Below are 20,920 nucleotides of genomic sequence, written 5' to 3'. Positions count from 1 at the left end.
GACTCCTTGTCTGCTCCCAGGTTAGCCTGGCATGGCCTGGAAATGATGTGGTTGGATCTTTCTCCTTCCAGCTGTTCAAGTTCCTGAAATAGTTGCTGGTGTTGTTCATTTAACTTCTGGTACCGATCATTCAGTTCAATCAGCTGGGCTCGAAACAGTTGCAGGGTTTCTTTGTGTTCCCTGTGTACTTCTGCCTGAGGCCTCTGCAAATACTCGCTTTCCTCCTCTTTCCTCTGGAGCGCTAACTTTGTCTCTCCTGTTCCTTCTCCAGCTGTTGACTTCCTTCTGCCATTTCTCTCATGGCTTTCAGTTTGCGCTCTGCCTCTTTCAGCTGGGTTGGAAGACAGATGTTTGTCTGGATGGCAGAATCTCACTCCTCTGCCACTTGCGCTAGTGAGTCTGGTGAGCTAGACATCCCAAGCAGCAGTATCTCGGCAAAACCCCTCTGAACCCTTCCTTCCCCACCCCCTGCCTTACCTCAGCAAAGAAAGCTGTAGCACTCACCCGCAGCTTAACTGAGGAGGAATCCAGCCATGGCAAGAGGTTCCTCACCACACAGGGGGAGATGAGCCCAGCATGGAGCAGGACGCTGTGCAGGGGACACAAGCGAGGGACACACCAGTTGCCCAGGGAGGCCACAGGCCGGGTCTCCAGAATTCACTTGCGCTGACACAGACGCTATTCTTTTGCTCAGGACAGCTTCCCAGGCACACTGGAAGGGTCCCAGCAGCCATTTCCCTACGCACAGCTCCACAGAAGGTGGCCAGATGCATCCCTGGGGCTCTTACCTGCTCAGGAGACACACCCCCTCAGGGTGAGCCAGGGGGTCTTCCAGGCGAGCCCACACTGCCCAATTCATGAGCAGCCGCATCCATTTCTGCGCCATGCATTTGCCTAGCACCAACTCTATAGCTGAAAGGAAAATCCTGGCAGAAGAAACAAAACACAACAAATCAAAATAACACCACCACCACAAACCCAAAGAAATCTCAAATCACAGCAGGTTAGGGGAAGACTTATCTTTAGCAGAGCTAAATACCCCTGAAATGATGCTTCATAGCCTCCAAGACTGCAGCTAACAACACTGGCATTTTTGTCATGCCCCAAACCCACTGAAGCAGAAGAAAACCCATACCCCTAGACTGACTCCATGCTAGATACTCCTGCCTAGGAGCTGGAGTTTCTCCATGAAGGAACAGAAGTAAACCCAACCATGACTACTGGTTTCCACATCTAGGAAGTGGGGCAGGTGAAGCTCTCCCTCAGCTCCACAAAGGCACATGCCTTGGTGAGGGGAACTGAAGCCAGCCCCTCCATCTGCCCCTTCAGCTCCTTACCTGCACGGCTTCTCTTCAAGCACCTGGCCCTCAAGGAACAGTTGTCTCCAGCTGCTTATGGGGGAAAGCAGCCTCTCCTCACCCAGCGTTTCCCTGGCCCGCCTCATGAGGCTGGGAAGAAGGTGGGGAAGCAGTTGCCTGAGCTCCTCTGTGCTCCTCAGGGCAAGCACCACCTCGGAGATGGCACGGGTGAGCTGCAGAGAAACATGACCAAGAACCACCTGTTCAGGCAAGGCCTTTTCCCACCAGCCTGGTTCCCCTGCCTGCCTGGGGCAGGGGGGTTACTGTCCACAATTGTCACTTCTGTGACAGCCTTGTGGCTCAGGAGCACAAAACTGTCCCGGCTCCCCACACTCCTTGAGGCCGGCCCAGCACAGTGCCCTGGGAGTCTCCACGGGCATCCGCAAAGGGCACCTGACTCCCTCATGCCAAGGTATGAGTTAGAAAGCAGATGCAAAGCTGCAGAAACGTGTGTGCCATTGAACGTACCGACAGAGTCTCCAGAGCAGTCTGACGGCTGTGCCGCTCACGAGCAGAGGAGTGAGTCCCCAGGTGGTTGTTTCCTGCTCTGTTTAGTTTCTCTACTAAGCACCTCAGGATCTGAATCCCAAGGACGCTTCTTCCCAGGCTCCTCCACAGCTCCACCATGTCACTGCAAGGGAAGAGACGTTCACACCTGAGCCTGTATCCTCGCAGTCCTGCAATGCCCTCAAACCTCCTCACCTGCAATGGGGCTTACAATGCCCCACTCACAGCAGATGCAAGCCTGCAGTCTTGCAACACTCAAGACTGTTCAGGCAGAAAAAAAAGACCTGCTTCTCAACTGCCCCCCCCCCCCCCCCGCCCCCCCCCCCCCCCCCCCCCCCCGCCAGTACAAGCAAGCTGCAGGGTCTCTGACTACAGTGGGGAAGTGCACATACCTGTCATACCTGTCCATAGGCAGACCTTTCTGCAGGAGACTGCTGATCACAGCCTCATGGTGAGAGCGGGCGAGAAGAAACACCATATGGAGCAGGAAGGGCCTGTGGGTGCTCTGCTGCATGTAGGTGTAAAGGGTGTTCAGGATTTTTGGCACCTGAATGAAAGAAGAGGAGAAAGAAGGGCTCAGTGCCTTCTTTATCCCCTCCTGCGGGGCCCAGACACAGTCATTCAGCACATGAGCAATGCCTGCTCCGTTGACACAGAGTCCAGATCTAGCTCGAAACCTCACTCCTTCCACCCTGCCTGACCCTGGCTCATGCCTGGAGCTGAGCCTGCTCTTGGCAATAGCGCACACGCATGCGTGCACGCGCACGCACAGATGCATGTTCTCACAGGCAGAGCCTCAGTCACTGCACGTGCCTGGGCCCAGACGTATGAGCAGCTGCATGCGCTGTGTGCACACAGAGGACATGGACACATTTCACACCCAGCACTTAAATAACTCTCCCTATGTGTTATTGTGCAATGCAAGAGCAAAACCAAACACACTCTTGCAGGGCCTGTGCAAGGGCACGTGACTCCTTCCAGAGGAACCCAGTTCTCCAGGGACACTATTCCTTGCCTCTGCCCTCCTTTCCCAAAACTCCAACGCCGTCGCTACACAGAGGACCATCCCCTGAAGAAAAGGGTGTTTGTTGGAGCCTTTCACAGCTAGAAGCCGTGGTCATGATAAAGACAAAGTGGCAGCCAGTTCCCTCATCCCGTGGAAGAGCCCAGCTTCTCCCACAGCTGCCTACCTCTGGCCTGTGGTGCAGACACAACCCGCTCTGTGCCTGGGGAAGTAGCAAGGAGTGACCCCGCAGCCCATGGATGCGGCGCTCTTGCTGCCTGGAGCGGCCGCTGGCTCTGCAGGGATGGCACAGGGATGCCCTGCCCTGCCTGTAACAGGAGCTGCCTAACAGCTGGGTGAGCTTTAGCTCAGCTGGGCATGATCCTGTGGGCTGCCACCCATGATTGCCATCACTGTGACCGACCTCTGTCAGCGGCAGACAGCCACTGAGCTAGTCCGGGCTGAGCAATGTGCTGGTGGCCCTAGAGCCCAAGTGGAGCGCAGCAGAGCACAAGTGGAGGAGGAGAACAGGAGCCTGGAAAGGGCAGGCACAGCATGAGGCCAGAGGCTCCCAGGCTACAAACAGGCAGCAACTGGTGGCTAAAGGAAGGTCACCTTGCAGGCTGGGTAACACCACAGTCAGGGAAAGCAATGAGAGCAATGAACAGGTACCCAACCTGTGGAAAACCTAGCATGCCCAGCAATGTTCAGAGTAGAGAGAATTTGGAACCAGTGAAGAAAGAGCAGGGTGAAGTGGGTCCCGGGGCAGGGAGGACTGACAGTGACCCTGAGGAAGGGGAAGAATGGCAAGGGGCAAGGTTGGTGCCTCCCAGTGCCTCACTCATGGGAAGGAGCTGAACCAACAGGAGACTTTGGACAAGAAGTGCCCATATCCTTTGTCACCAGCTGGAGCAGACACCAGCAGCAGGTGCTAATGCATGACTCAGACCATCAGTAGCCCCTTGGCTCAGCACACAGGCAGCATTTCTTGAGCCCATGGCAACTGCACAGGGTGTAGTGCAACAGCCAACAGGAGAAAAGACAAAGTCAAATGGAAAAAAAAGGTCTCCTTTACCTCCTGGAGTATTTCCTTTCTGCATTCCACCAGGAAGATGAACACCCACTTCCACACTGCTCTTGCACATGCAGGTGTGACATGCAGCAATCTGTCCAGGATGGCAGTCAGAAAGTCCGTAGCCTGTGCTGGAGGGATGCATTTGCAAACAGCCTGGAAAGAAGTCAGGAACAGGAGAGACCGCATCACAGCTCTGCTCCAGCAATTCGGAAAGGAAAGCAAACTTGACAGGACTGTTAGTTCAGCAGTCATGGAGGGGGCAATCACTTGATCCTCCTGCTGTGCATACAGTGCTGTTTACATCTGATGCAGCTAACCAATTTGGAAGTGCCTCCCCCCATGTTGTTTGCTCATATACCAAATTTGTATTCTGACAAGAGCACTCACACACGTGTGCGCACAAACACACCCATCATGGTATCTACTCCAGCAGGCCTAGAGGACAGTCTTGTCTCAAAGCCTCCTGCTACTTGCTAACAGCAGCCGTTCCAAACAGCTCGCTCTGGAGACAGTAAGAGACTCTGGAGGGGAGCAGGGAGACATGCAGGAGGCCAGGAGCCGAGCCCCCACCCCGCTGGTCTGGGGCCAGTTACCTTTGCTAGTTTGGTACAGGTCTCCACCAGAGTCTCGGTGTCTGGGCTGTTCAGTGCCTCACAAAGGCACCTGATCTCATCTGCCTGAGGCACCACCTTCATGGTCTTGGCTGGAACAAACACCAGGAGAAAAGAGGAGTCACATCTACAGAAAACCCAACCTCTGGCCCCAGGTACCAATAAAGGAGAACCCAAGTGGTGGCAGTGAAGGCCACAGGGAAACCCAGGGCTCCTGAACTCGGTGCAGCAGGACTTCCTGACCCCAATAAATGGCTGACAAATCCTGGGCTGGAAGGAGCCCTCTTCCTCCTTGAACTGTTTGCTGGGACTTCAGGGATTCAGCAGCCTCTGCTCCCAACAGCTGTGTCCCCTACGTCACCCTCTGAAATATCAGGGCCCTCATCCAAGTGAATTGTCTGACCACCATCTGTCTCTCCTTGAATGTGGAGGGAGACAGTCCCCAGCATTGGTGACAACGTCCTGCTCTCAGACAGCAGTGGGGGAAGGCCCTGACCACCCAGCCTCACACATGCCCCAGGGAGGTCGGACTCAGCGACCCTCTCCCAGAGATCCTTCCTGAGATGGCCAGGGAGGCAGAGAGTTAACAGGGTGGGGGCACAAAAACATCTGAGCTCATTGACTCCCCCTTCCTTCCCTGGGACAGGGCCTGGCCCCACGGGACCCCAGTGGTCACCAGGCCAGGAAGGGAGGGAGGATCAGGCTGAGCAAGTCTGGGAAGCGCCCGCTCTCCTCACCTTGCATTTGGAGAAGGTAGCTGAGGCAGACCCATGCCTTCTTGCGGGACGCGGCCAGGCAGTCGTTGGTCAGAGTCCCCAGCAGTCCCACCAGGGAGCCAAACTGCTTGCAAGGACATCCTCTCTGCAGGGGAGAGCAGCAGGAAAAGGGTCACAGGCAGACCCAGCACCTGCTCGCCTCTACCGCCCATCCTGCTCCCTGAGCAGCGACTGGGCAGAGGGGCAGGCAGAAGGGCTGCCCCGTGATCCCAGGAGCCCCGAAACCCAGCACCCAGTTGGGCAGGGCTCCCTTCTGGGGCCACGAATGCTGGGAAGAGGGCACCAGAGCACGCAGGGGATCCCTACTTACCATGAGCTCAGATTGCTCCTTGCAAGCTCCCAACACATGGGCACAAACCTGCAGGGCTCTCTCCCGCTCCCATTCATTGGCTGAGGTGAGCCAGCCTTTCAGGACCTGAGGCAGGGTGTATCTCTCTCACAACCGGCATTTTTCTCTCCCTGAGATCCCCCCCCCCCCTCCTCTCTCCTTCTCTGGCCCCTTCCCAGCACAGCCCCTGGCCCTACCGAGCACTGGCACTGCAGCCTCCACTGCCTTGCGCTCTCCAGCCACCTCTGCCCTGAGGCAGGTGTTGCTTCCCTGACAGCATCTCCCCTCCCCGGCCTTCCCCCAGGCTGCTCTTTCCCAGCTCAGGGCTGGCTCTTGGCTTTCCCTCTGGCAGGGCCTACTTCTCTGCCTGTCCTGAGGCTGCAGTGGCCAGGCGCTCCCACCCCCCAGCTCAGCCCCTGGCCCCAGCCAGATGCACACTCTCAGAGCAAAGAGCCAAAGCCCCACTTTCCCATAGGAAAGGCATCCACCTCCTATCACCCTCTAAAGCCTCGATTCTCTGCCCCTGCAACACTTTCCCTGTTGCCCCATGACTACTCACATGGACCACGTCATCAAAGCAGGCAGAGGTCTCCTCTGCCTCCAGAAGGGTTTCTATAAGATGCCCCAGATCTTCCATGCTTCTCCTGTGCAGAACCTGAAAGCAGGAAAGGAGAGCTGAGTTTCTGCATCATGGGGACTACCAGTGCGCACTGAGGTGGCATCCTGACCCAGAGGTGGGCAGGCAGTGGCCAGTGGGTACCTGCATGTTCACCGCTGCCCTCGCTATCTTCCTTCTCTTGTTCATCTGCTCCTTGGAAGGATAGGACAAGACACTCTGGCAGCACACTGCCAGCAGGTTGCAATTTTCCACCCTGCTCAGAGGTGGCCTCAGCTTGCTGGCCAGAGGAAAAAGGAAGAGAAAAGAGAAAGGAGATTGACTAGCTCTCTCCAGAGCGGCTTAAAGCACAACTGGGTTCCTCCTAAACGAGGGCCCTGTATCCAACACCCCCAGCCCCATGCCAGCAAGCACTGCCTTCAGCTCCAGCAATTCCTGCCACATCCCAGGCAGCAGGCAACCTCCCACCCGCAGGTTAAGGGGGCTCCCTGGAGCTCCCTTCTTTTGGAGACACCCAAAATGGGGAACACCCTCCCACTCCACAGCCCCAGCAGCTCCCGGCCCCATGCTCAAGGCCACTGGGGCTGTCCCAGCCAGCTGTGATGGAGTACAATGGGAGTCCCCAGAGCCCAGGGAACAGACCTCACCTCAACTCCTCCAGGGCCTGAAACACTCCATACACTAGGGAGTCCCAGGGCTCCCCCTTTATCCAGTCCTGCAAGTCCCAGAAAGACAAATGCAGAGTTGGCAGCAGGCAGAGACAGGGGACAGCCCTCCTGCCTCCCCTGGGGACAGGCTCTGTTGCCAGGCCTGGGCAGACACTGCCCCGTCACCCCCACGGATCCCCAAAGGCACCACAGGAGCGACCCTGCTCCGCAGCCAGCTAGCACCAGCACCCAGCAGCCCCACTGGCTCAGGACACAGCTGCAGGAGCTCGCATGAAGTCAAGAGTCCATCGTGCCTCTGGGGAAACCAGTCTGATGGCACAGCCCAAAACCCCCCCATGTGACTGCCCTGGCTACGGGCGCTCACCAGCAGGGTCTGCGTCGCCTCCTGCTTTGAGGAGAGCTCAAAGTTGCTGCAGTCGCCCACAGCCTGGATGGCACAGCTGACCTCAGTGATGCTCTGCACCAGGGCGAGCTTGAGCTGCAAGTCCTGAGGCCAAAGACAGAAAAGCACCCCTTGAACTCTTTGAAGGGCTGAGAGGTGGCAGGTGAGCGTGGGCAGGGGGAACCAAAAGGGGGGGTTGGATCTGTACGTTGAGGACAAACCCTTCCTTGGGGGATCTTTAGAAAAAGACCATCCATCTCGGTATGCCCCAGCCCCTAGGGGCTGGAGCTGGGGCACCCAGGCATCCCCGCCCTGTGTGCTCCATGCTCCTACCCTCTGTTTGGCTCTGGAGAGCCGCAGGATGTTGCCCATGATTTCTTTATCCACACGGGTGAGCAGCTGCTCCTTGGGGGCATGCAGCGCAATGCCGCTGTAGGTGCGCATGAGAGCAGCGCGAATGCCCTGGGCTTTCTCCTTCTTCCACCGCTGTACCTGTGTTGACAGAGATGCCCTGAGACATCAGCCCCGAGACTCCTGCGGGCTCCTGCAGCAGGCCCTGCTCCGGCACCTTCACCAGCTCCTTGTTTCCCTGGGCACCTCCCAGCAGCTCCCCAAGCTGCTCCTTGAGCTGCGGGAGCTCCGGGACTGGGAGCTGTTCCCATCCTGCAGCTTGGGTTCTTGCATGGGGATGGGGAGGAGGGTGCAGCCAGCATTGCACATGCTGCTGGCTGTTTTACCACTGATTTGAGAGGTCAGGGAGCTGTCTGGAACCTTTCAGTGGAAAGGTATCTGACATCGCTTGTCATGGTCCTGCTCAGAGATGCCCAGCCTGTGCAGGTCAGTGGTGCAGAGGAGCCCAGTCTGCTTGCCTCCCCAGACCAGGCTGCACTGCTCTCTCTGCAAGGCCGTGCCCTGCCCAGAAAGGTTTCCCCACAGCCCCCAGGTGGGGAGCAGAGCCAGCGAGACCTCACCAGACTCCTGCTCCTGGCCCTCAGCTTTGAGGAAGGGACAGAGGGTCACACTGTGCCCACCCCATCTTGTTGCTAGCTCCTGCTGAAGTTCAGTCAGGGGCAACGTGGCTGCCAGCAAGGAACCACTGCAGCTGCCCCAGCTGGGTGGCTCTGATCCCCCAGGTGTCAAACCCCATCGTTTCCAAAGACACCTCAGGGGCCCCAATGCCAGGACGTCCCCTCTGAAAAACAGGTCTCAGGTAGCTCTTACAAGAGGGCTAATCTGAAGGCAGCTGCCCCGGTTTGGCTGCTGCAGGTGTGGAAGTGGAAATAAGGCTGAAAAAGGAAAGCCAAGCAGCAGAACCCTGGAGCCTTTACCTTCCAGCCCGTGGAAGTCTGATAGAACCAGCCTCTGGTGAAAGCGGCAGAGAACATAGTCACTGTGTCCAGGACCAAGTGGAAGTGGCTCTCGGCAGCATGGGACACAACAGAAATCATTCCCTGCAACCACAGAGAAACAGAGAGTTGGCTCCAGCCCATGCACTTGGCTGTGGCCAGTGACAATAGCCTGACAAGATGTTGCAGCAAGGGGGAAACGGCAGCAATGTGGAAATCAAGGAGATATGGAGCCGGGCCAGCAGCAGCCCGCTCTCTCCCCCAGGAACAGGCAGGGCATGCTCAGGACATGAGCATCACCTCACCTGGGCCTCAGACAGCTCCACGGGGCTTGTCTCCTGGAGGAACCTCAGCACCTGCCCTTGGACATATCTGAGGTCCCGACAAGCTGCCAGCGCTGTCCCAAGAGCCTTGTACAGGAAAAACTGAAAGAGAAGAGGCCAAACGCAAGATGCAGTCACGGCCCGACCCATCAGGAGAGGGCTGGCCCCAGATGGACCCAACCGCCCCGGGAGCAGGCAGGGCCGGCTGCGGTGTCAGGCTGTAGCCAGCCACTGGGGCAGCCTGGGGAAAGTGCCTTTTGAGGGTGAGGGAACAGGAAGCAGTGAAAACCGCCTGTGTGGGCAGAGCAGTGGCGCCGGCCCCAGCCCTGGCACGGGGCAGGAGACGCACCTTCTCCCAGGAGCTGGGGGCAGAGCTGCCCAGCTGCTGGCTCAGCTCCTGGCTCAGGCCCACAGTCCAGGCCTTGTCCTCGATGGGCTCCAGCGATGCTCGCAGGAACTGGGGTGAACAGGAGAGGAAGCGAGTGTTCCCCTGCCCTTGGCCAGGGCCCTTTCCACACTCGTATGTCCCGGGATGCTGCTGGGGAAGAGCTGCCGGGAACAGCAGTCTCTTCCCCCACCCCACGCTCTTTTCGCCAGCCTCCCTCTTCCTCTAACACCTCAGGCGAGACCCCCCAGCACACCAGACATAGAGGAGGAGGCAGTGCTAAGGCACGTGCCACAGCGTTAGAGGGCATTAGCCATCAGCCATGGCACGTGTGCAGACAGCAGCTCCTCTGAGCGGGCAGGCACCTACTGCGGGGGGAGGCACAGGGTGCTCATGAGGTACCCCCACCTCCTGCTGCCTACACAAGCAGCCCCGAGCTTTCTCCCACAAGTTTGTCTGCTCCCTCTTCTCCCCCTCTATTCCTGACACCCCCGCAAGGATGCTGTACCTTAAGCACACGGTGCTCCCACTCTGCAGAGTCCACGGAGCTCTCGGTTTTTCCTAGAAAGCAAGAGGAAGCAAAAGCTCTTGCTGCTATTTAAGCTCACACCAAAGACAAGCCCTGTGGTCTCCTCTGCGGTCAGACCGCCCAAAAGTCCCAGGCCATCAGGCTAGAAAGCACCTACATCAAAGTCTTTGTGAGGCCAAAGACACAGGAAGGATCCCAGGGGCATCTGTCAGGGCCACTGATTCAAGCTGGGGAAGGACATACTGACCGCAGCTGATCCCCACTGCTTGACGGCAGCTCCCAGAACAACTCCGACCACTGAGACACAGCATGCACCAGCAACACGCATTTTCTCCTTAATGACCCACCGCTTTCTGCCCATTTGTAGCCCTTCTCCCAGGCTACTGCCAAGGATGGCTGCTACAAACCTGGCCTGGCCTGGGGACTTGGTCCTCCAAAGCCAAGGCCTGCACCCGCTCCAGGAGCACCAGTCCTGTCCCTCCCCCAAAGACCATCCTGGGCAGGACATGGAGGTGCCACCAAGACCTGCCATCCAAGGAGACATCAACGGCCCCACCCATTCCCTGGGCTGAATTGACACCAGGGGTCAGCTGCCCCCAGCCTCAGTGCTGGCTCCCTGGAACAGGAAAGGCAACAGAGCAAGTCCTGGGGACATGAGGACAATTCTCCTCCATCACGCTGAGAAGCTGCATTTTCCTCCCCCCGCCCCCAGCCTCTCCCTCACCACCCGCACTTTACCTTCCAGGTACTGCAGCAGGAGGGGGATCTCGGTCGCCCACACTGGCCCCAAGGCTCTGTGGATCGTGCCGTGGAGAGCCTGCAGCAGCTGCAAGGCAGCGACCGTGCGTTCGCTGCTCGCGTAAGGAGCCGCTGCCACCACCTAGGCAAGGGCAGGAGAGAAGGGTCACTCCTGCTGCCAGAGCCACAGCTTCTCCCGGGAGGGAGGGAGGGAGGGAGCCTGGTGCCACTCGGCCAGCAGCAGGCAGCCGATGGCTTCACCTGGGGTGCTGCCAGCCCCAAGAATGGAGTGGGATCCCCAATGGGCTTGGGCAGGCTCGGCATGCTGCCTCCTCCTCGGGGGCTCCCAGCACTGGCCTTAACAGCATATCCGCCCTGGGCTCTCCCACCACCCCTGGCCAGAAAAGCTCTTTCCCCAGGGCCCCACTACTCACCAGCAGTCGAGTCAACAGGGCCTGGGGAGCCGGCAGCTGGGCTGCGGGGAGGAAGAAAGGCTGGGTGAGCCGACAAGCCCCCACCGTGCTCTGCCCCGTGCACCTCCGATGCCCCACACAGGGCTGAGGGCTGCGAGCAGCTGCACTGCCACAGCGCTGGCCCGGGGGGGCTCCCCAGGGCTGCCCAGCATGAGATGAAGGCAGCTCATGGCCAGGAATGAGTCCTGGCTCACCAGCAGAGTGCTGCGAGCAGGAGAGCCAGGCCTCTGCACCGGGCAAGGTGCAGCAGCACCTGCCTCTACCCTTTGGTTTTCCTGGGCTCCTGCTCAGGGCTGGTGGGGTGCAGGGAGACACAGGCTGGCCCGGCCCCTGGCCAAACCCAGCAGCACTCACTGGGGCTCCTACCTTGCTCCTGGGAGTCCATGCCATCCAGATCTTCCTCTTCTTCCTTGCACCCTGCTCTCTCCCATCTCTCAACTAGGGCTCGGAGACAGCAGGAGAGCGGGATCAGCATGCCGCTGTACTGGGCTGGCACCACATACTGCAGCAGCCTTGGCCACAGGAGCTGCAGAGAAGCAGCGGGCAGTTTGCCACATTGGCATTTCCACTCAGCTCAAAGACAAAAAGGGTGGTCTGCGTTTCCCTGAGCCTTGTGCACTTCAGCACACATGAGGGGAGAGGTTCAGGGCATGGGGGGGCATGAGGAAAAACATCCCGAAGGCAAGAGGAAGCCACAGCAGCAGGGCAGAGGGTGACTTACTTTGGTCATCCCTCTCAGAGAGACATCCAGCGAGCTCAGGATGTCCATGCACAGGGCTTGAAGAGCTCCATCCTCTTGGGTTTCGCAGGCAAAAAGGCCTCCTGCCACCTGTAAGACAGAGTTGGCAAAATCCCCATTACTCTCGGCTCCTGACTGACACAGCTCAGGCACAACTCACCAGTGCTCCTGTGCCAGCCTCCTGGCAGCACTGATCTCCTGAAAGGGGAACAAGGACAGCCGGACCCAGCTCAAGGACCAGGTCCCGGACCCTGGGAAGGACTGGAAGCCTGGGAGCAGAGAGCGACGCTGCTTGTCTGCACAGTCCCCCAGGGCCTAAATGCTGCTCTCATGCCAGCAAAGCAGAGGTGAGGAACGTGCCCTTCAGCATTGTTGTAACTCGGTGCCAGCCCTGGCAGCAGCACGCTCAGCCCGACAGATGCAGAGGAGCACCCAGAAGCCCTTTCCTTTGCCCTGCTCCCAAAGCAGAGCCTCCCCAAGCCTCAGAGCAAAGTGACACACACAGATCTCCCAGCTAGAGGGAAGCTTCAGCCAGAGGGAAGATCCTCAGCAAGTCAGTGGGAGGCTCAGCCATCCCCAGCTTTCATCTCCTGGGCACCCAGCTGGAAATGCTCATGGAAGGGATGGCCAAATGGCCTGTCCCCTTGCCAGAAGGGATGCAGGCCCCCAGACTGCTATTGGATGGGCAGGGTGTGTTTTGGAGGGCTAGGGCACAAGAACACCACAGAAATCTCCTCTAGCCAGGCCCACCTGTCTGCACTGGCTGTGTTTTGCTGATTGTCCATGAGCATTTAAGGATGAAGGATGTCCTGTCCCTACCAGCCCCTCCCTTTGCAAGGTGGCTTTGCAGAAGGCGCCTGTGGGCACAGCTCAGCCCATGGGGTGTGCAGGCAGCCCCACAGTCCTGGGTGGCATGCCCGGGTGCAAACCCACATCATCCACTGACATCTCCACCAACATCAGCACAGACGCCCACAAGGAACAGCCATTGGGAGGCCACTCCGACGGCAGTGCCAACCCTGATGGCCCTGCAGCGTTGAGCTCTCCATGGCCAAAGATGCCTGCAGGAGCTCTCAGCGCAGTCAAGGCACCGGCCAAAGCTCTGAGTGTCCTGCTCTGCCCTTACCAGTCTGCCCGAGGTCCGTCTGAACTCGATGAAGATGTGCCCCACCACATCCCATGCCCAGCGGCTCTCAGAGCCGGAGCTGAGCAGCTCCCTGATGAACTCCAGAACTGCCCTTCGCACCTGCCAGGAGAGAGTGCGGTTACGATCCTCCTGTTCAAAATCCAAAAGGAAGATGCCTTTGCTTGGGGGCAGCCTTTGTGGCTCAGGGAGAGATGATGAGTGCACGGCAGCAGCTTTCACTCCTGGCACCAGGGCTGGGCTTTAGCACCAGGCTGGATGGGCATTTGCCCCACAGAGCACAGCAACCTGCCTGCTCCACTCTGCCAGCTCTCCCCGGGGAGGAGCCATCACCCACCACCTGGGCAGCGTGCTGGCGCTTTCCCAGGCACTCCAGCTCTGCCCCGAGGGTTTCTCTGCCTCCCCTGGTGGCACTGTCCCTTCCCAAACCAGCTCACCTGGGCACTGGGGTCGTTGCACACGGACCGCACGGCCTCCACCACCTGGGGCAGCTTCTCTCTTGTCGCAGGTGCTGGAAGACATACAGAGAGGTGTGCGTTGAGGCACAGCCTAGATGGCAGAAGGGATCCCTTGAAGATACCAAGTTTTTTGCACACCAACGGGACAGAAAAGTGGGGTCTGACTGACTTCACAGGAGGCAGTGGCATAGCCGCAGCAACTCTGTTTCTACAGGCACAGCTATTTTATAGGGACTGAAAGCTATGGTAATATGGTAACACAGAGGACAAGACAAATGGCGTGGATACAAGCAGCTCCTGTGCACACCAGCCCACCCGCCAGCCTGCCCGTGTTACTGAGCTTGGAGCATCGTCCCTGGTGTGCCGCCATTTCTAACTGCTGGGGGAGTGCTTGAGCCTTGTTGCAGGGTGCCAGCTCTGCTGGGGGACCTGCTCTTTGTAGCTCCTTTTGGGTGCAGGTGCACCACTTTCAGCCCATTCCTGCTCTCAGCCCAGCAGCCCCAACCCCTGCCTTGTGTCCCTGGTCCGTGGCACTGACCATCAGAGTGGGCCAGGGCTCCCAGCAGGCCCAGGGCTGCCACGCAACTGGCTTCGCTCCCACCGCTCAGCTGGGAGTGTAGAAACACAACCGTCTCCTCAGGGCAGCTTTGCGCTGTGGGGAAGAAATCACATTCTGCGTTAGCAGGCAGCTGCCCCTGACCGCCAAGGACAGGGAGAGAGCTGCCATGGCACGGCGGGGCATCGCCCAGCCTCCTCTCCTTACCCTGCAGCATGATGCAGCGGGATAGCACTGCCTTATGGGCTGGGCCAGGCTCCTTGGTCACATCAGAGAGCTGTGGGAACAAGGTCCATTTTAGAGAAAGTCGCATCAGTGTTGAGAGGGACTGAAAAGAAACAGTGCTCTCTGCTCGCCTCTCCCAGGGCACTCTGGGCACAGGATCCACAGCCAAAACCCAGCCCACACCACAGTGGCCCCAGGCACACACAGAGGTTTGCAGCAGCCCAGGCTGCCCAGGAGCCGAGACTGAGCAGCGTTAAAAGGCTGCCCTTAGGGTGCCAGCGCTCCAGAGTCCGCCTGCAACTTGACCAAGAGGGAAATTGCTGTGGGAACCGGGCTGCCCCTCAGGCCCATTCCAAACAGCCAGGATCAGGCCTCCTGCAGCCTTAAGGTGGCACCTAGGTGACAAATCCTGGCATCCTCCTGGCCTGCAGGAAAGTCCTGGCGGAGGGACACCCTGCCCGGTTCTGCCCTGTCCTGCCCTGCCCTGCCAGCCATCAGGTCTTTCCCCTCCATGGCAATCAGGTGTGCAGGCCCCAGGCTGGCGGCAGGGCGCAGGCTCCCCTTACCTGGCGGTGCACAGCGGTGCTGATGGCAAGAGCCGTGCCCTGTGGGATGGGCGTCTGAACTCCCTCCAGTATCTCCAGGACATAGCTGAGGCTCTACAAGAGAACAGGGGAGGAAGAGGAGGCTAAAGGCACCTGGGAAAGGAGAAACCCAGCACATCTGGGATAAGGGGAGTCCCTAGCACCGGCTCCCAGGGAAAGCCCCAAACCCTCCTAAATGGGGCTTCTTGCTTGCAGCATCAGGAGGGTCTCTTTCCTCTGAACAGAGCCCAGTGTTGACAATTCAGTTTCCCGGCACTTCCCACTCATCAGACCTTGCCCTTCACTGGACAGGATTGGACATGGCCCTGGGCATTAGGGCAAAGCTCTTTCCGCACACAGAGCCCCAGGGAGGTGGCAATGCCTCATTTCCTGAGAAGATGAGCCGCAGGGACTCTTGCCTCTCTCGTGCCCCCCTGGGTTTCTCTTTTCTTGTCCAAAGAGCCCAGGAAGCCTCAGGCCTCCTCTGATCTCCTTGTTCCTTCTCTAAGGGCGTCCCAGCTCCTCCTGGCACCCCACAGCTCCCCAGCACCTCGTGGCACTCTCATAGATGCCCCCCAGGAGCCACGCTGAGCCTTGCGCAAGACCTCACCTTGGTGACCCGGGAGGTGTCTCGGACCTCCTGGTATTGGTGCAGGAGCCAGAGGAGCTGCTCACAGGCATGCTCTCGGTGCTGCTCCTCATGCAGAAGGACCCCCATCATGGCAGCCACTGCCCCGAGGACAGCCTGCTTGTCCTGAAGAGAGAAGGGAGAGGCTCTGCTTAGAGGGCTGAAGGTCTGCCTAGTGCTCAGCATCCCCTGGACACCAGTCTGCCCTTCCCACTGGGAGGGGTTTCCTTTCCTTTCTGCCCTGCAGGAGAAGGGCTCACTCCAGAGAGGAAAGAGCACTTCCCCATGCTGATACCCCACCCTTCCTGCAGAAAGGCCCCAGGACTTGGCTGCTTCCTGCCAGGGAGCCCCTAGTCTCAGGCACGGTGCCGACAGGCTCCTGGCTTGGGGTGCCTTGTCACTCAGACCACTCCCTCCCCTCGCCCCTCTGCTCGCACCCAACTGAGCACAGACAGACCCACCAACGTGGATGTCTCTGCTGTGGACCCAGGCATGGAAAGCAGCACTTCTCACCTCTTCATCCTTGCAGTCCAGCCAATTTACCACCACATAGCGGAACACCGGGTAAATGGCTTCACAGAAGTGTGCTACCCCCTTGAGAGGGAACGGGCATTGCTCCCGGTTGCCAAAGTATGTATTGACTGCTTTTGACCATTGCTCAAGAACTGCACCAGGAGAAAGGAAAAGGGAGCATGTGAGAGTCTGCAGCAGGGACGGTCCCTTGCATCCACGCCCAAGCCTGCTTTAAGGACAGTCCCAGGCTCCAGCAGGGCTCAGCCCAGGACCAGATCTGGATCTGAGGGCAATCTGTGCTCTTGAGGCATCTGGATTCAAACACCCCATTGTTTCGCTCCTCCTCGCTCTTGCACCTTCTCCTCCTCAAATGGCCTGTTCCCCTCCAGCATTTCTCACTGCAGCCCCTTCCCTTCCCACACACATGCCCTTTCAGAGCACGGATTTTAATCCCAGAGGAAAGCAGGGGAACAGAAGCCATGGAAAGGGACCTAGGAGTTCCTCTGTGCAGCGCCACCATGTCCTGCCCTCAGGAACCTCCTGGGCTTCCCCTCTCCTTCTGCATACTCACAGGAGTTTGGGAATACCAAGGCTTGACCTCGCTGCAGGCTGCACCCACCACGTTCCCTCTGAGATCCCATGAAGGCATTGAAGGCCACCCCAGCCCTGCCCCAGGGGCCCCGGCCAAGGAGCTGACACTCACCACTGCAGACAACGTGCAAGATCTGGCCACTCCCCACCTGGCTCAGCACAGTGCGCAGGGCGAGCAGCGTCATCCCCACGAAGGGGATGCACCGCAGGGCTGCAGAGAAGGCAGGGACAGAGGGACCAAGGTCAGTGAGAGACATGGGAGACTGGGGTCGATCTCTGGCGAGGCTGGGGCTGCTGGGCCATGCAGGGCATGCCAGAGGGCATGGGGAGGGCTGCCTTCCCCAAGGGGAACACAGGAAAGCCCTTTGGGGAAATGGGGAGGAGAGTGGGGGACAGACACCCCATGGGTTTGTTTCCAACAGGTGCCCACCCTTCAGGAACTGGGATTGGGCTGGTAGGGCAGAGCTGCCAGCTGGCCCTGGCTTGGAGCAAGGAGGCACAGCAACTCCATAGCCCCCCAGTTCAACACAGAGTGTTTAGGGAGGGGGAGGATCCCTTCTCGCTATTATCACAGACCCCTACCCAAACCAGGAGGCCGAGGGTGCCGTACCATAGCTGCGGGCCATTTTGCCCAAGGTGAGGAGCACAGTCTCGTCAGGGACCTTCCCCATGGCCTTCAGGTGGCTCTGGAGCTCAGACATGACAAAGTGGAAGTGGGAGCGGGCCAGAGCCACCAGGACATCGCTAGCGGCCGTCTTCACATCACCTGTCACACCCTGCAAAAGCATCACAGGCTAAACACTCCCAAGAAAAAGGCTGAGGCATTCAGACAGGCTGAATGACCCCGTGTCCTCTGTGAAACCCCTTGGGGCAGCTGTGCTCAGGGCCAGGCAGCTGCTGCCTCTTGCTCCCTGGGGTAGGCGAGTAGCTCCCTTGCAAGACAAGGGAGGCATTTCCCCGGCACAGCCCCGTGCCACTGGCTCCTCTCCATGGAGATGCCAGGAACAAATTGTCGCAGACTTGAAACCCCCCTGGGACCTCTCTGTGGGGCTGGTGGGTTCCCACGGCTCTTCCTCAAGGCAGGAGGAATAACCTTGAGCTTGAACCCAGCTCTCTCTCAGTTAGAAACAGCCCCAAGTCCGCGTGTCCGCACAGCTCTCTGCATCCCCTCGCCAAATTCCCTGTAATGACGAGTCCCCAGAATCTCTTCCCTTAGGACCTCCGCTGGGTCTGAATAACCAAGGAACATCTCTGCGCCACTCTGTATTTCCCCCCAAACCAGGGGCAGAGGCAGGCTGCTTTGGTGGCCTTGAAAGAGGACAAGCTCACCTGGGCTGCTCGCATGTCACTGGATGCCTCTGCTATTAGGCGGTTCACGACACCGCTTGTCAAACAGCCATCATCTCCCTGCAAGATCCTCTCCAGCTCCCGGTATGTCTCCACTCGGTCACCCTGGGGACAGACCACAAAGGGGAGTGATGGGACTTGCTTTGCCCTCTTTTCCAGGGAGCCACGAGAGAGACCTGCTGCCCCCCAAATCGTCTGTGTGACATGGGCACGAGGTACGAGCTGCAGGCATCAGTCAGGACAGCCATGGGCAACACTAAGATCTTCCGCAGCGCCTCTGATGCTAGCAGAGAGCCAGATAGGGAGATCAACTCCACCAGGGTAAATGGCTGTGCAGGAGCCAAGGAAGTCATTCCTGAGGACGGGGGATGGTGGAGGTCAGAGGGAAAGTGCCAGGCGAGGAAGGGTGTGACTGTTCACTCAACTCCTGCCTAGGTTTTGGCTAACCCAGCTCATGCTAAGGCCTCATGTATACTGGGAGCAGCACCATTAGGTCAAAGCAAGAGCACCATATAGGCAGGGCAGGCGGCCAGAAGAAGCTAAAGGGCCATGATGCAGCCATTATCACCTGCAGATTGCTGTCTGCGGCAGCCATTATCTTTTGTCTAGCAGTTTCCTCAGAGTCCACTACTTTATGGAAATGGCATAGACCAAACCTCCAAGCTGGAGGGTATAAAACATCAGCTTACTCAAAAAGCTTTTGAAGCGGATCCAATAGCAGCTGAGCGGCTGAAGCTTTCATGCTTCCTGGTGTGATAGAGGGGATCCCTGCACTGTGACGGAGGAGGGATGAGCCCTCTCACCGTCGGCTAGGTAACTAATTCTTTTTTTTTGCTCATAGGTGCACTACATTAAGAGTTATGGGTTGTAAGTTTTGAAACTTATGACTTGACCGGTTAAGAAGTGAATTCATGTGATAGTCTAGTCTGGGCAAAAGGGGATTGAGCACCCCTGTTCATCGAGTTCATGTAGTGTATTTCTTAATGAGCTCATGAAATAAAATTTAGATCAGGGAGTATGTTGTCCTGTAAATTTGAGAGCTCCAAAGAGACTGTGACAAAGGGGAAGGCTTGGGAACGAGACCATGGCCCGAGGAGGGGAAGCCACGAGCACTCTGCACCTTGGGGCACAGCATTGCTCCTCACACTGGCAGGAGCACTGGTGCTGGGACAGTTCCCAAACCAAAGCTAAGGAGGGGCCTTGGACACTTGGACAAAGGTGCCGGAGAGATGCTGAGATTTATGCCAGAGGCTTTGCCTTGCCCAGGAGTGTGCTGCGAGCTCCTGGGGAAAGGAGTGGGGAACAGTGGCCTTAGTCCAGCTTGAGCAGCAGGATTAGCGCCTGGGGACAAAGAGCCTGCAGGAGTGCAGAGGTGCCGTCAGGTGAAATCCCCCTCTGCCCTGGCTCCCTGGGGAAGCCAGGGGCAAGGAGGGGAGCCCTCAACCCCCGCCCCGCCTTACCTCATGGTCTTGCAGCTGCTTTAGCAGAGAAGTCCCAACGGCCGCAAAGGTAGTGACGGCCGCAGGGACAGTCCCTGTTGCCCTGCCTCCATCCTCAGAATGCACAGGTCTGGCCTGGGAACACATGCATGGGCACAGAGCTGGAAGAAAAGAAAGAAAAGTATTGCTGGCTGCAGGGCTTCACACCAAGGAGGGGTAAGGAGGCAGGAGGGCAGTCAGTGGGATGATGGGAGAGAGCCTTCCCCTCACTGCAGCACTGGGAAGACCACCTTGGGGGACTGGGCCCATTCTGGGCTCCCCAGTGACAGAACAGCAGCAATGTGCTGGAGCAAGTTCAGTGAGGGGGCCCCAAGCTGGAGAGGGGATGGACATGGGGCTCTGTGAGGAGAGGCCAGGAGGGCTGGGCAGCCCCAACAAGAGACAGCTAGGCCAGGTTGTCTCTGAGCAGTCCCCAGCTGCCCCATGGAGGGCAGGGAGAGGATGGAGCCAGAGCCCTCTCAGAGGTGCCTGGCAGCAAGATGAGAGGTGATGGGGATGCAGCCCCTAGCACCTGGCTGGGACAGACACTGCCTCCAGTAGGCGTCAGCCCCTAACCTCCCACCAGCCCCTCACCTCTCAGCACTCTCATCCTCCTCATGGCAGCAGGATCTCCCAGATCAGTGCACTGCTCTCTCTGGGCAAAAGCCATGAGAAACTGGGGCAGCACCAGCCCCAGGAGGAAGATATAGAGCCTGGCCATTGTGACCCCCCTGTGGGGCGTGGCACCTCACAGAGGGCTGCTGTGACACAAGGTCACAGGGACACATGCTGGGGACACACCATGGGGCAGGGACCACACACGGCAGCACCCTGGGGACCCCCACAGGCCCAGAAATGCAGGATTTCCCCATTCTCCATCACTTGAATTCACTCATGGTCCTCAAATAGCTTTAGCAAAGACTTTCTGCAGACAGCCCTTCCCAGCTCTGTCCTTGATCCATGTCCCCCTCCAGGAAGCCATCCCTGGAAACATTCAAGGTCAGGTTTGACAGGGCTCTGAGTAACCTGATCTAGTTGAAGACGTTCCTGCTCATTGCAGGGGGATTAGACTAGATGAGCTTTAAAGGTCCCTTCCAACCCAAACTATTCTATGATTCTATGACCTGAGGCAACGTGGTCTCAAGGGGACTGTGGTGGTGCACACACACCACCCCCCCACCCCTTATTCCTCTTTCTCTTCAACCGCTTTATGATCTCAGGAATTCCAGGCCACCATTTTTGTGTAGCGAGTTAGTCAGTTAAGTGCCCCTTAATTGTACCAGAAACTCCTACATGGCTGAAGCAGAGAGCAGCCCTGTCCTTATCAAAATCTTTGTATTATCGCTAACAGGGGAAGTGAGAACAGCTACCCCTGACAGACTTGGAACAGAGTGGTATCATCGTTACTGGAATTCCAGCAACTACTGATCTGAATTGTGGCTCAGATGGAAATTTACTGGTGATTAAAGTCAATCATCTCACAATCCTATAAACAGCAGTCCTAAGTGAGGCCCTTTGAGCTCTCCTGGACTGCCACGG

General features: G+C 58.1%; 1 protein-coding gene across 1 annotated transcript; it reads right to left on the bottom strand.

Annotated features, from left to right (window-relative positions):
• Positions 1-241: 241 nt before the first annotated feature.
• Positions 242-20,102, bottom strand: LOC142597030 (maestro heat-like repeat-containing protein family member 2B). Its single transcript, XM_075727467.1, has 34 exons — positions 19,976-20,102; positions 19,364-19,503; positions 17,886-18,008; positions 17,167-17,332; positions 16,669-16,767; positions 15,966-16,117; positions 15,435-15,578; positions 14,807-14,899; positions 14,223-14,292; positions 13,998-14,111; positions 13,439-13,512; positions 12,984-13,103; positions 11,840-11,947; positions 11,485-11,644; positions 11,080-11,120; positions 10,646-10,787; positions 9,887-9,939; positions 9,343-9,450; positions 8,976-9,095; positions 8,653-8,775; positions 7,658-7,816; positions 7,307-7,429; positions 6,922-6,989; positions 6,419-6,554; positions 6,218-6,313; positions 5,292-5,415; positions 4,537-4,646; positions 3,944-4,096; positions 2,258-2,463; positions 1,827-1,989; positions 1,338-1,531; positions 789-926; positions 478-589; positions 242-331 (listed from the first exon to the last, which is right to left on the bottom strand). Exons 1-34 carry the CDS (start codon positions 20,100-20,102, stop codon positions 242-244), a joined length of 4,149 nt encoding a protein of 1,382 aa, XP_075583582.1.
• Between the last annotated feature and the right edge of the window lie 818 nt (positions 20,103-20,920).

Source organism: Pelecanus crispus, unplaced genomic scaffold (assembly GCF_030463565.1).
Source record: "Pelecanus crispus isolate bPelCri1 unplaced genomic scaffold, bPelCri1.pri SCAFFOLD_38, whole genome shotgun sequence".
Taxonomy (NCBI): Eukaryota; Metazoa; Chordata; class Aves; order Pelecaniformes; family Pelecanidae; genus Pelecanus; species Pelecanus crispus.
This window is presented reverse-complemented; position numbering and strand designations above follow the sequence as displayed.

Bases quoted from the DNA above. Each gene is read 5' to 3' on its own strand.
- LOC142597030 (XM_075727467.1), bottom strand. From the start codon at position 20,102: ATGGCCAGGCTCTATATCTTCCTCCTGGGGCTGGTGCTGCCCCAGTTT. The intron at 2,464-3,943 runs GTAAAGGAGACC...TGGGCCCCGCAG, and splicing joins GAAAGGAAATACTCCAGGAG to GAGGGGATAAAGAAGGCACT. The intron at 332-477 runs GTAAGGCAGGGG...CTTCCAACCCAG, and splicing joins CTACAGCTTTCTTTGCTGAG to CTGAAAGAGGCAGAGCGCAA.